Source organism: Chaetura pelagica, unplaced genomic scaffold, assembly GCF_000747805.2.
Source record: "Chaetura pelagica isolate M959 unplaced genomic scaffold, ChaPel_1.0 scaffold507, whole genome shotgun sequence".
NCBI classification, from domain to species: domain Eukaryota; kingdom Metazoa; phylum Chordata; class Aves; order Apodiformes; family Apodidae; genus Chaetura; species Chaetura pelagica.
Genome location: NW_009953902.1, coordinates 195,783 through 208,452, shown reverse-complemented (window position 1 = coordinate 208,452; position 12,670 = coordinate 195,783). Strand labels below are relative to the sequence as shown.

Genomic DNA, 12,670 nt, shown 5'->3' with positions numbered 1-12,670 from the left:
GTGTGTGTGTGTGTGTTGCTGGGGGAGCCAGCTTTTTATGGAACCATCTTTGCATTGTGTTGTGTAAATAAACTCATCTTAGGAAAGCCAGTTTTGCCAGCAGGTTTTGTTTTTACAAACTGGGATCTCTCAAGTTGGGTGGTTTGGGGTTTTTTTTATTGTTTTTTTGGACTGATTTTAAAAGAAAATCAGAATGCAGAGGTCCATGGGCTGGAAACTGCACAAGGTCCTTGCCCAAACAACCAGGCTCTGGTGTGTAAGATTTGAGGGTCACTCACCTTACAGGGCAAGGAATTAAAAACCTTCTAGCAAAAGAAACCTCCTCCCCTCCCCCTTCATCTGCTCCACATGTAAGTTTTTAAAAAAGCCAAACGAGCTGCATATAATTTATACTTTAATCCAGAAAAGAAACAGTACATCTGTAGTTCATACACACCACAGGGAACACTTCAGGAGATGCAGAACAAGACAAAACTTGACCTTGTACCTGGACAGTAGGTGACCAAGAGAGGAGGAAAAGCAAACAGGCTTTTTCAGTTTGGTTTAGTGTCCCAAGGGAACTCACTCTACTAAAACCAACAAAATTCAAAATTCACCTCTAATTACCTGGGAAAGCCACTTGAGTACAGGGGCTTTTGGGAGTAAAATCTGCCTGGAAATCACAGAGGCTGGATCCCTGCACCCCATGCTGAAGGTCCAATTTGATGAGACAAGAGTACCAACAAGCTCCTCCAAGGTATGGGTGGTCTTTAACCCTACAAGCTCCTCCAAGGTTTTGATGGTCTTTAACCCTACAAGCTTCTCCCAAGATACTGATGGTCTTTAACCCTAGAAGCTTCTCCCAAGATACTGATGGTGTTTAACCCTAGAAGCTCCTCTAAGGTTTTGATGGTCTTTAACCCTACAAGCTTCTCCCAGGACACTGATGGTCTTTACCCCTCAGGCAAGGGCCAGCTGCAGTTAAATGCCTGAGGTCACTATTTCTAATCAGCTGGTTGAATCCTTCAAGCAGCCTGGTGGACACTGGGCTCAGGGCCAGGCACTGGTGGGGTTTGGTGTGGCTGAAGATGCAGTTTAGCTGTCACCCCCTGTATGGAGCTGTGGATGTGACACTGGGCAGCTCCTGCCTTGACACAGTCCTGCAGGGCAGCACTCACCAACACACACTGCTGTAAAAATAAATCCACAGCAAAAGAAAGTATCCATCAAAAGCTCCATCACTGCTGGGTGGACAGTGTCACCAGTGTCTTTGCTTGACCTGTGGGCACAGCTCTTTACCAAGGCAGGTCATGGGTTGGGTCTGGCCCTTAACTGGGAGGTTAATGGTCTGTCTCTGTCTTCCTTTCTCTGCTACAAAAATAGAAATTCCTCTAGAGCAGTAATGGACAGTGACTGCACCCCCACCTCTGTGCAGGTACTGAAGGATACTTCTCTCTATGATCCAATGACACACAGGGAGGATTTTTCCAAAGCTGGCAGGTGGACCTGAGCAGCTGAACCCCTGGGACTCTCAGGAAGCCCCAAAAAGCTTTTGGAAATCTTCCCATAGGCACTTAAAAAAGAAGAAACCTCTTTGCTGCACTTAGGAAAGAAGCTAAGAACAGAAACACTGCAAAGAATGGAACCTGTACCCATACAAATGGGAACTAAATATATCAGCAAGTATGTGCCTTGGCAGACATTCTGTTGCTCTTCACTAAAATGACTCATAAACCTTCAGGAAAATGTCTCCTTGATATTGTCCTGTTCCTTACACTGGAAAAACCAACCATCCTTAGCAGCAAACAGTAACAAGTGTCTTCACTGCTAAGGCTGCCACACACTTTGCAGAAGGTTGGAGAAGATTAAAAAACTGCTTGACAACCCTGACAACCAGGATTAAACCTGGAAAACCTACTCACTGAAACCTACCTCTGTTTTGCCCAGTGTGACCAAGTGTGGAAATGGGACAGGTTTCAACAGCAGTCACTTGGAAAAGCACAACTGACCTCAACTTGACTTTGCAAAGGAGCTTCTCTCTGTCTTTGAATGGGCTTCAGCTTTTCTTTGCACCAGCACCATGTTGAAGGACCCCACTTTGGGTACATTAAACCTCTCCACAGCCATCAGGAGGGTAAGGAAGGTCCCTTCTGGTCCATCTAGCAGCTGGGTTGTGCAGTACTGAACTTAAAAGTTAACCCTTGATTAACTAGGGTATTAATTAAGCCTAGGGACCTCCACACAGCAGGAGCAGTTACCTATCAGAGCCTAGATGGTCCTAACCAAGCTAAACCAGCCTGGAGTGTGTCTTTGTTGGCCCTGAATCCAAAATGCACAGAGCCTTAACCACAGACTAGGACAATATATATTCGGAGCAGCAAAGGAGAGTTGTTCCTAGATACATCTATTTTTCTCTACTAAAAACTGCTTTCCTATCAGTATTTCTTACCTGCCTGACAGCAAAATAGTCCAGTCAGTTCCAAAAAGTAACTGGCCTTTGAAAGCTGCAACAGCAGAGTGCTCCTTGGGGAGTCTACAGAAATCCTAAGGTGGATGAGACCAAGGGTTTTACTCAGGCAGCAAACTGTCTGTACTGGGGGCTCCTCCTCTGGGGCTTTTGCATCTTAACAGGAGGATGGAGCAGACAACTGAGAGTCTTCAGCATGCACAGGCACCTCTAGAAAGCTTCTGACATCTATTAGGCTACTAAACAGATTTACTTTGTTGGTAAAACATCAAGTACAGTCTTTTCCTTTTGCCTTTTCCCTTCAGCATCATCTACTGGTTTGACTGAACTGAACAGACAACAACCCTCAAAAAACAGCTATTCCATTTTATGGAGAAGTCTAGAAGGGAAATTCCTGGGAGCAGGAATACATGCTTCCTCTTAAACTCCTTTCCTTTCCCTTAGACCAGCAGTGCAACACGCTGGATACAAAGCCAGGTGGCACAGCAAGCAGAGTCCTCCACACTCAGGGTTCTGCTGTCATTCCTCCACACTCAGTATTTTGCTCTCCCAACTTGTGCTACATTTCTGCTGGCTGATGAAAGAGGATCATCTGTCCTGCTTTCATGTGGGGTCCTTTGTAACTGATTATCCCAAAAGCAAAGCTAAGTACCTCATGGTAAAGGAAAGCTTTGTTCTTGACAGGCCCAGATTTTCCTCTCTCATGTCAAACAAGATGTTTCTAAATACTTCTGCTCCTCTTTTAGAAGTTTAAGTAAAATATTCAGCACCCATCCATCTGGAAGCTTTTGTAGTAGAAACAAAGAGCATCATTTCTTTCTGTTGGAGGTGATGTTGCCTTGGATTGCACGATTAGACTAGGAAACGTGGCTCTTTATTAACATGCTTGAAAGATGACAAGGTAGTTAAGAGCATGAACGAGGAGAAAGCACCTTGCAGGAGTCTTGTGTTCCATCCCCTGGGATGAAACCAGGCTGAGATGTTCCCACATCAAGCAGGACTATCCACCCTGAGCCACCACTAATCCGGGAGATCGTTCACAGCCATCTGGGAGAAGGGAGCATTGAGCCTGTCGAGTTCATCTACTTGGGGGGGGTGATGCATCATCACCTCATGGTCCTCAGAAACATCATCCCCCACAGTGACCAGGTTTGTTAGAGATTTGCTCCGGACACACTGGAAATCAACGTGACGGCTTTTTCCTTCTTCCTTTTCCCAGGACATCTGGATGAAGGGGCGCTGGACGTAGTTGTAGATCACTTCTGAGCGGCCCCCAGGCCTCCTCTTCACCTTCTCCTTACAGGTGGGGTATCCTGAAAACACAGACAGTCATTTGCACTGCACACAAAGGGACAACAGGATCCCAGAAGGACAGGCAGGAGTGATTATGGAGCTGAGGGGACTTTGTAGACAGGCTGGGAGAGCTGGGGTGTTCAGTCTGGAGACAAGAAGGCTCCAGGGAGACCTGAGAGCAGCTTCCAGTGCCTGACGGGGCTCCAGGAAAGCTGGGGAGGGGCTTGGGACAAGGGCAGGGAGGGATGGGATGAGGGGGATGGATGAAAAGTGGGAAAGGGAGATTGAGGTTGGAGATGAGGAGGGAATTCTTTGGTGTGAGGGTGGTGAGAGCCTGGCCCAGGTTGCCCAGGGAAGCTGTGGCTGCCCCATCCCTGGCAGTGTTGAAGGGCAGGTTGGATGGGGCTTGGAGCAACCTGGGCTGCTGGGAGGTGTCCCTGCCCATGCGGGGGGTTGGATCTAGATGGTCTTGAAGGTCCCTCCCAGCCCAAACCACTCCACAAGTCTATGAAATGCTCACATTCCACATTATTCCCTTGCTTTCCCCCCTGAGGAGACACTGCAGCCCCATGTGCAGCCACATGACCAGGGTCAGCCATTTGGTGAGCACACACAGCTACTGAGAAACAAGAGGCTCCCAGGACAGACCACAATGTTCTCTAAGCTTCCTAAGGGAATGCTTGGATCAGCAGGTGGAAACCTGACTCCCATTTCCTGTTTACTTGGTTCTCAAGACACAAGATTTGCTGGTCCGTGATACATAACTCTCATTTTTCCCTGAATTTTTAAGCCTCCTGGCCAATTTTAGTGTAACATGATTAGAGATAAAGGAGGATTCCCAGCTTCTCCCAGTTTCAAGGAAGTAAATGCCTAGTAAAGCACAGAGCAAATGTCTAGAATCCAGAGGAAAACCAGGATACTTTACCCTCAATGCCAATGCGGATGTTTTTCAGGCCCCGTTCCTTCAAAACGGCTTTTGCCACGTCCCGGTTCTCAATGTACTTGAAGAATCTGTACAGCTTGGAACTGTAAAGGACTTGAGAAATAAAAAGGGTGATTAGAAAGTACAAGGAGGGATCTTCTCCCTGCTACATGCTCAGCTGTGCGGGTGTCAAAAAGCAGGTCTGGTTTCCAAGCACCACTTCAGAGGGCTGTTCTCATCACTGGGATGAGCTGCATTTCCTTGAAGTGAGGGTTGTGAAGGAATCATGGGATGGTTTGAGCTGGAAGGGACTTTCCAGATCATCCAGTCCCACTCCCTGTCCCTGCAGGGACACCTCCCACCAGCCCAGGCTGCTCCAAGCCCCATCCAACCTGCCCTTCAACACTGCCAGGGATGGGGCTTGGAGCAACCTGGGCTGCTGGGAGGTGTCCCTGCAGGGACACCTCCCACCAGCCCAGGCTGCTCCAAGCCCCATCCAACCTGCCCTTCAACACTGCCAGGGATGGGGCTTGGAGCAACCTGGGCTGCTGGGAGGTGTCCCTGCAGGGACACCTCCCACCAGCCCAGGCTGCTCCAAGCCCCATCCAACCTGCCCTTCAACACTGCCAGGGATGGGGCTTGGAGCAACCTGGGCTGCTGGGAGGTGTCCCTGCAGGGACACCTCCCACCAGCCCAGGCTGCTCCAAGCCCCATCCAACCTGCCCTTCAACACTGCCAGGGATGGGGCTTGGAGCAACCTGGGCTGCTGGGAGGTGTCCCTGCAGGGACACCTCCCACCAGCCCAGGCTGCTCCAAGCCCCATCCAACCTGCCCTTCAACACTGCCAGGGATGGGGCTTGGAGCAACCTGGGCTGCTGGGAGGTGTCCCTGCAGGGACACCTCCCACCAGCCCAGGCTGCTCCAAGCCCCATCCAACCTGCCCTTCAACACTGCCAGGGATGGGGCTTGGAGCAACCTGGGCTGCTGGGAGGTGTCCCTGCAGGGACACCTCCCACCAGCCCAGGCTGCTCCAAGCCCCATCCAACCTGCCCTTCAACACTGCCAGGGATGGGGCTTGGAGCAACCTGGGCTGCTGGGAGGTGTCCCTGCAGGGACACCTCCCACCAGCCCAGGCTGCTCCAAGCCCCATCCAACCTGCCCTTCAACACTGCCAGGGATGGGGCTTGGAGCAACCTGGGCTGCTGGGAGGTGTCCCTGCAGGGACACCTCCCACCAGCCCAGGCTGCTCCAAGCCCCATCCAACCTGCCCTTCAACACTGCCAGGGATGGGGCTTGGAGCAACCTGGGCTGCTGGGAGGTGTCCCTGCAGGGACACCTCCCACCAGCCCAGGCTGCTCCAAGCCCCATCCAACCTGCCCTTCAACACTGCCAGGGATGGGGCTTGGAGCAACCTGGGCTGCTGGGAGGTGTCCCTGCAGGGACACCTCCCACCAGCCCAGGCTGCTCCAAGCCCCATCCAACCTGCCCTTCAACACTGCCAGGGATGGGGCTTGGAGCAACCTGGGCTGCTGGGAGGTGTCCCTGCAGGGACACCTCCCACCAGCCCAGGCTGCTCCAAGCCCCATCCAACCTGCCCTTCAACACTGCCAGGGATGGGGCTTGGAGCAACCTGGGCTGCTGGGAGGTGTCCCTGCAGGGACACCTCCCACCAGCCCAGGCTGCTCCAAGCCCCATCCAACCTGCCCTTCAACACTGCCAGGGATGGGGCTTGGAGCAACCTGGGCTGCTGGGAGGTGTCCCTGCAGGGACACCTCCCACCAGCCCAGGCTGCTCCAAGCCCCATCCAACCTGCCCTTCAACACTGCCAGGGATGGGGCTTGGAGCAACCTGGGCTGCTGGGAGGTGTCCCTGCAGGGACACCTCCCACCAGCCCAGGCTGCTCCAAGCCCCATCCAACCTGCCCTTCAACACTGCCAGGGATGGGGCTTGGAGCAACCTGGGCTGCTGGGAGGTGTCCCTGCAGGGACACCTCCCACCAGCCCAGGCTGCTCCAAGCCCCATCCAACCTGCCCTTCAACACTGCCAGGGATGGGGCAGCCACAGCTTCCCCGGGCAACCTGGGCCAGGGTCTCCCCACCCTCATAGCAAAGAATTCCCTCCTCATTCCAACCTCAATCTTCCCTCTTCCAGTTTTAACCCATCACCCTCTGTCCTCTCCCTGCCCTAGTAAAAAGTCCCTCCCCAGCTTGGACATTACAGGCTGGAGGGGATGGGAGGTTCTGGGTGTGCAGAGCAGAATATTTGCTCAGTGAGGAGCCAGGAAAAGGCTGATGGGACAAACAAAAGGCAAAGATGAGGTGGGTGCTGTCACTACCAGCAAAGCTCTGACTAGCACAGGTATCCTGCCTCTAGCAGCAGCCAGTGCAGAAGGAACAAAAAAAGGATTCCATGTGCCAGCATCTTCTCCTGGAGGAATGCTGTTTGGAAAACAGGTCATTTCCTCAGGGCCAGGTGTCTGGGTGTGCTGAACACAGCGCCAGGAGCCCCCCCTGCAGAGCCCTTACTTTGGGAGTATTCCTCTCCCATGGGAGGTGGGTGATCTTCATCCCAGTCCACGGTGTCCTCATCTGTCAGCACCACAATGTGACATTCCCTCTCCCCCTTCCTGGCACTGTCCACCATGATAGGCAGGATGAGCTCCTCCAGGTAGCTGTCAAACTGCTTGTGAGCACCATCGTTGGAGAGCTCATGTAACAGAGCACCTGAGGAGACACAAAGCACAGGATGAGCTTTTTTTACACAGCATGGAAAAATCTCTCAGATGTACACATTTCAGACACACTCCAGAGCTCAACCCACATTCTTCTGCAGACAAATTCCTTAACATATGTTCAGATGCACCACGAGGCTCCAGCTCCAGAACTGGCTAAATCAGACACATTTCAAATGGAATGCAAATTACACTGTAGAATCCCAGACTGGTTTGGGTTGGAAGAGACCTTAAAGATCATCCAGTTCCAACCCCCTGCATGGGCAGGGACACCTCCCACCAGCCCAGGCTGCTCCAAGCCCCATCCAACCTGCCCTTCAACACTGCCAGGGATGGGGCAGCCACAGCTTCCCTGGGCAACCTGGGCCAGGCTCTCACCACCCTCACACTAAAGTGATTCCTCCTCATGTCTCATCTACATCTCCCTCTTCCAGTTTCAATCCATTCCCCCTCATCCCATCCCTCCCAGCCCTTGTCAGGTAAGGAAAATCCATTACCATTAAAACACACCAAGGTCCAATCAATCCAGCACAACAGTAATAAACCCATATTACACTTAACTTGCACTTCCAGCAACAGCTTCTGTTCTTGAAATCACATTTTCTGCCTCTTTCTGCTCACCCATCACAGGACAGGGTGGGAAATTAGACCCAAGGCCTGGGCTGTGATGCCACATGCCCCGTATTTCAGTGTGGGGCCCTTCCCAGATTTGCTTATGTTAAAAATACATTTTTGCCAGCACACCCACTCAAAAAACTGCTCCCAGATCAAATCCTTTCATGGCTAGAAATCTCTTCACTTTCCAACTTTGGTGTCTTCAATTCCTGCTCTTCCCACCATCCTGCTGCTTAAATTATTCACTATCCTGTGGTACATTTCAGATGGGAGCTATAACCCTGCTTTTAGCCTTCATTTAGTTTGGCTGTAAGAGCAAGCTTTTTTCAGCCTCTGTTACAAGAGGAGACCAGAATTTTTTGCCATTTCAGTTTGCTTTTTTGAGCCACGTGTCTGCATCTGCAGGATTCAATCACTTTACTTTTAATGCAGCTAAAAAAGGCAACTGTTTACAAGCAACACAAACAGGAGCCCTGGTGGAGTCAATACCTTCATGCTTAAATAAAGCACATACTTAAAAAATGCACTGAAATCCAGATCAGAGTGCTCAACACCATGCAGGTGGTGTCCCTGGAGCTGATTTCCCTCCATACTTACTTAAATCTTGACATTTGATGGTGTTGAAATCAAAGTTTATGCAGAGGTAATCACAGGTGTCTCGAAGGTCTGGGATGGAAATCCCATCAGGGCAGTTTATGACTCCAGTTTTGTAATAATCCTGCAAATAAAAGGATAGGTTTGGGAAGAAAAGAAACTTAAGAATAGCTCAAACTCTGATCCTTTTAAATTAGTTGTTTTGTAAGCAATTTTTGAGAGTTACAGAGGCTAAACAGAGCTCTGTGAACAGTAAACCCAGCCCTGCTTGTCTGAGAGTCTGTCTCTTTGCAGATCCTCTTGGGTTTGATCATCTGGGAGCTCCAGTTAGAACTTTTCCCACAGGGCTTCCTAACATCCCAGATGGAATATGCATTTATATGCAACCACGAGGTCAGGAACTGTAGTGACATGACAAGAAAGGTAAAAAGGCAACAGGAGTAAATACCTGACAAGATGATTTCATGCCAAAGTCTATTTTTTTATATAATATGCATATAAACCTATAAATGATGTTGTTTTGTTGTTGTTGTTTTTTAAATCACAATGCAAACCAGCAATGAAATATGTCCCAGGGGCTGTGCAGCTGCCTGGGAGATGGCTCAGTTTTGCACATGTGACAAACAAATTGGCTTGTTGGGTTTTTTCCCCAGTCTGCAAACACCTCCTTACCAGCACAGTCCGGAACACAGCTGAGCTGATGCCTTCAGCAATTTCATATTCTCCCTTCTCATTTGGCCTGGTGAAATTATATTCTCTTCCTGGTCCAAACATTCTGAATAGATTAAAAAAAAATTAAATAAATATGTAAGGGCACAAGTAGACTTCAATGCCTGAATTCTACAGACCAGTAGGTGCCCTGAGGTTAAACAAAACCAGCAGTGACACATACACAGAGTTGAAATTGATACTCAAATCTCTTCCACAGGGAATAAGCACAAGGGCTGGCTCAGCCAAGTCCTTCTATAGCTGAAATCTGGACTGGATGGGACAAGCTACAACTCAGAGGAACAGCCCATTCAGCCTCCAGTCAGAAAATACCCCCCAAAAAATACAGTAAAGCTCTTTCTCTGAGGCTGTGCAAGACAACTGCCTGGTGCCTTCTGATCCCTTGTTTTACACAAGGATCTGTGCCAGGGAGAGTGACCCACCAGGACCTGGCTCCCTTCAGCAGAGAGGGGTGGAAGTGCTGGCAAGACAGCAAATGGGTGCTGCTTGTTGCAGCAACAGGCCCTCCAACCTTGAAGCCATGTTTACAGGGAGCCAAGTTGCTTCTCTTATGGGACAGTGCCATGAGATAAGGGGAGGGGGATGAAGCATTATCATTTTCCCCATTCTGGAAGGTTATTTATCAGCTGTGGCCAGATGTACAACTTACAAGGCAAAGACTTGGAGAGAAGGCAAAAAGCAGAGCATGTGTAGCTGGAAGTGCACATTGTTTGGAGGAAGGGAGAATATTATCTAGAGAACTGCCACCTCTCTCCACATCCTTTCTGGTCTGCAAAGCCTCACTCACAGCTGAGTTCTGAATGAGGTCAGCCTTGCCTTGCTTGTGCACACAAAGGATCATAAGATGGGGAAGGTTGGAAGGGAACTGAAAGATCATCAGATTCCAACCTCCCTGCTGTGAGCAGGGACACCTCCCACCATACCAGGCTGCACAAGCCTCATCCAACCTACCCCCTCCAACCTTGAAGCCATGTTTACAGGGAGCCAAGTTGCTTCTCTTATGGGACAGTGCCATGAGATAAGGGGAGGGGGATGAAGCATTATCATTTTCCCCATTCTGGAAGGTTATTTATCAGCTGTGGCCAGATGTACAACTTACAAGGCAAAGACTTGGAGAGAAGGCAAAAAGCAGAGCATGTGTAGCTGGAAGTGCACATTGTTTGGAGGAAGGGAGAATATTATCTAGAGAACTGCCACCTCTCTCCACATCCTTTCTGGTCTGCAAAGCCTCACTCACAGCTGAGTTCTGAATGAGGTCAGCCTTGCCTTGCTTGTGCACACAAAGGATCATAAGATGGGGAAGGTTGGAAGGGAACTGAAAGATCATCAGATTCCAACCTCCCTGCTGTGAGCAGGGACACCTCCCACCATACCAGGCTGCACAAGCCTCATCCAACCTACCCTTGAGCACCCCCAGGGAAGGGGCAGCCACAGCTTCCCTGGGCAACCATGAGCTACCCTCATGGTGAAGAAAACATGAGGGGTTTGTTCTGTTTTAGCAAACACTTGATATTTTTATCAAACACTTGATCCCCTTTGAGGCATCTTGAACATGGTGGCAATCACCCACCTCCCCAGCATCGTGTCAGGGTGAGCAGTGAAAATCTGTGGGTTCACTGCAAAGCGAGTCCCATCTACCACAAGGGTCACTTTCTCTGGAGTTTGGGAACTGATGCTGGAGGACGAGGTGCAGCACCCGTGGCGTTCCTGGCTGTTAAAATACTCTGCCTGTCTCTTACTTCCCTCTGGGAAGTGACAGTTGTGTGTATCTTCAGGAGCAGACAACACACTGCCGATCTGGGGACTCAGCAGGCAAGCAGAGCGTCGGCATTCAGAGTCTAAACATGAGAGAGAGAAACAAACATTGCAAGGGTAAGAGAAAATTGCCTGAAAAATGTCATTTCATAGCAACACTTCCCACTGTAATGAGGAATCAGGCATCCAGTAACCAAGGATGTCAATAAAAGTCACTGTCAGGTAATATTTGATGACATAAAACTAGAATGCATTTTCAAATCGAGTCAGCAGTTGGATTTTGGATTGAAAATTCTCCCTGGTGTTAAAGAACGAGGGATTCAGTGGGTAACGAGCAGGGGCATGGGAACTAGGTCTGGCCAGAAATACAGACACAAATGCCAGGCACTGACAGCTGCTCTTGCAGGAAAGATGGAGCAGAAGCACACAACGTGCCAGGGGTGGTTTAAACCAGCAGGGCTTGATGCCTGGTCCATGGTGGGCACACAGCTCCTGAGGAAGGTCTTCAGGTGCTTTCAGATCATCTGTTCAGGGGACAAGCTCAGAAAGAGCTGCAAGTTGGCTGGCCAGGGCATATCCATGTGACGATCTTACCCAGACAGCAAGACCCTAAACTCTGATAGGGACCTTTGTCCTTCACACCAGCCTGGCAAAGGCAGGATACACTGCACTCTTTAGTGCAAACTGCCATGGGATGCTGGAATTTTTCCAACATTTAACACCTCAAAAAAAACCAGAAATCAATCCCTTAAAGACTACTATAAAGACATTAACCTTACCCTCTGTCCTGGGAACTACAGCAGGGCTGTGACCTTCTAGCACACGACTTCCTTCTGACTCATGGACTGCTACAGTTATGTTTTCCACAGAACATCTTGACTCTGGATTTCTTGACCAGTCTGTCCCCCCAGCACAGTTAATATTCATGCTGGGCCTCCGTGGCTTGAGGAGATGGATGCGCTTCCTCAGAGAAGACCTGGGACAGCAAACACCAGGTTTTTAGTTTTAGAAGAAACTCCCAAGCCACAAAGCTCAAATTCCTGTATCTGGTACTGCAAAGAAAACTCCCTCAGGCTCAAGAGGTATTTATTTGGATACTTCACTGGGATTCAGAGAGGCTTAGGATGCTGGTTATGTCCCTACCCTTACTTAGGTAGAGGGGAAAAAATGGTCTCACAGTAACCAGGGGTCTGTTGCATCTACAAACCTTTGCTTTTTAAAAATAAGTCTAAAATCATTCCCAGCACTGGAAAACCAGTAATAGGGGTATAAATGGAACATTTTCCCCACTAGCAGCCCAGGCATTGCCTCCCAACCCCTCTGAGGTCTGACCAGGAGGTTCATTCTTCCCAGTCATTGTGCTTTTTAAACTTTGTCTCCCTCCTTGATGTATCCCACCTGTCACACTGTGTTCATCCCAGGATTTAAGCTGACACAGTCCTATAAAAATTACTGTACCACACAGAACAGCTCAGACTTCAGCAGCCTCACACCACCTGGGCTCAGCCCAACAGAAACCAGGGTTAATCCAAGGCCACCCCAACCTTAAACGTTCTCTCAGCACGTGCAGAGTCACATCTTCCAT

General features: G+C 49.7%; 1 protein-coding gene across 1 annotated transcript; it reads right to left on the bottom strand.

Annotated features, from left to right (window-relative positions):
• Nucleotides 1-3,270: 3,270 nt before the first annotated feature.
• Nucleotides 3,271-12,670, bottom strand: KCTD20 (potassium channel tetramerization domain containing 20). The gene is made up of 8 exons (XM_010001395.1): nucleotides 12,630-12,670; nucleotides 11,865-12,061; nucleotides 10,901-11,174; nucleotides 9,274-9,376; nucleotides 8,605-8,725; nucleotides 7,187-7,384; nucleotides 4,665-4,775; nucleotides 3,271-3,759 (listed from the first exon to the last, which is right to left on the bottom strand). The coding sequence occupies exons 1-8, from the start codon at nucleotides 12,668-12,670 to the stop codon at nucleotides 3,467-3,469; spliced, it is 1,338 nt and encodes a 445-aa protein (XP_009999697.1). The 3' UTR covers nucleotides 3,271-3,466.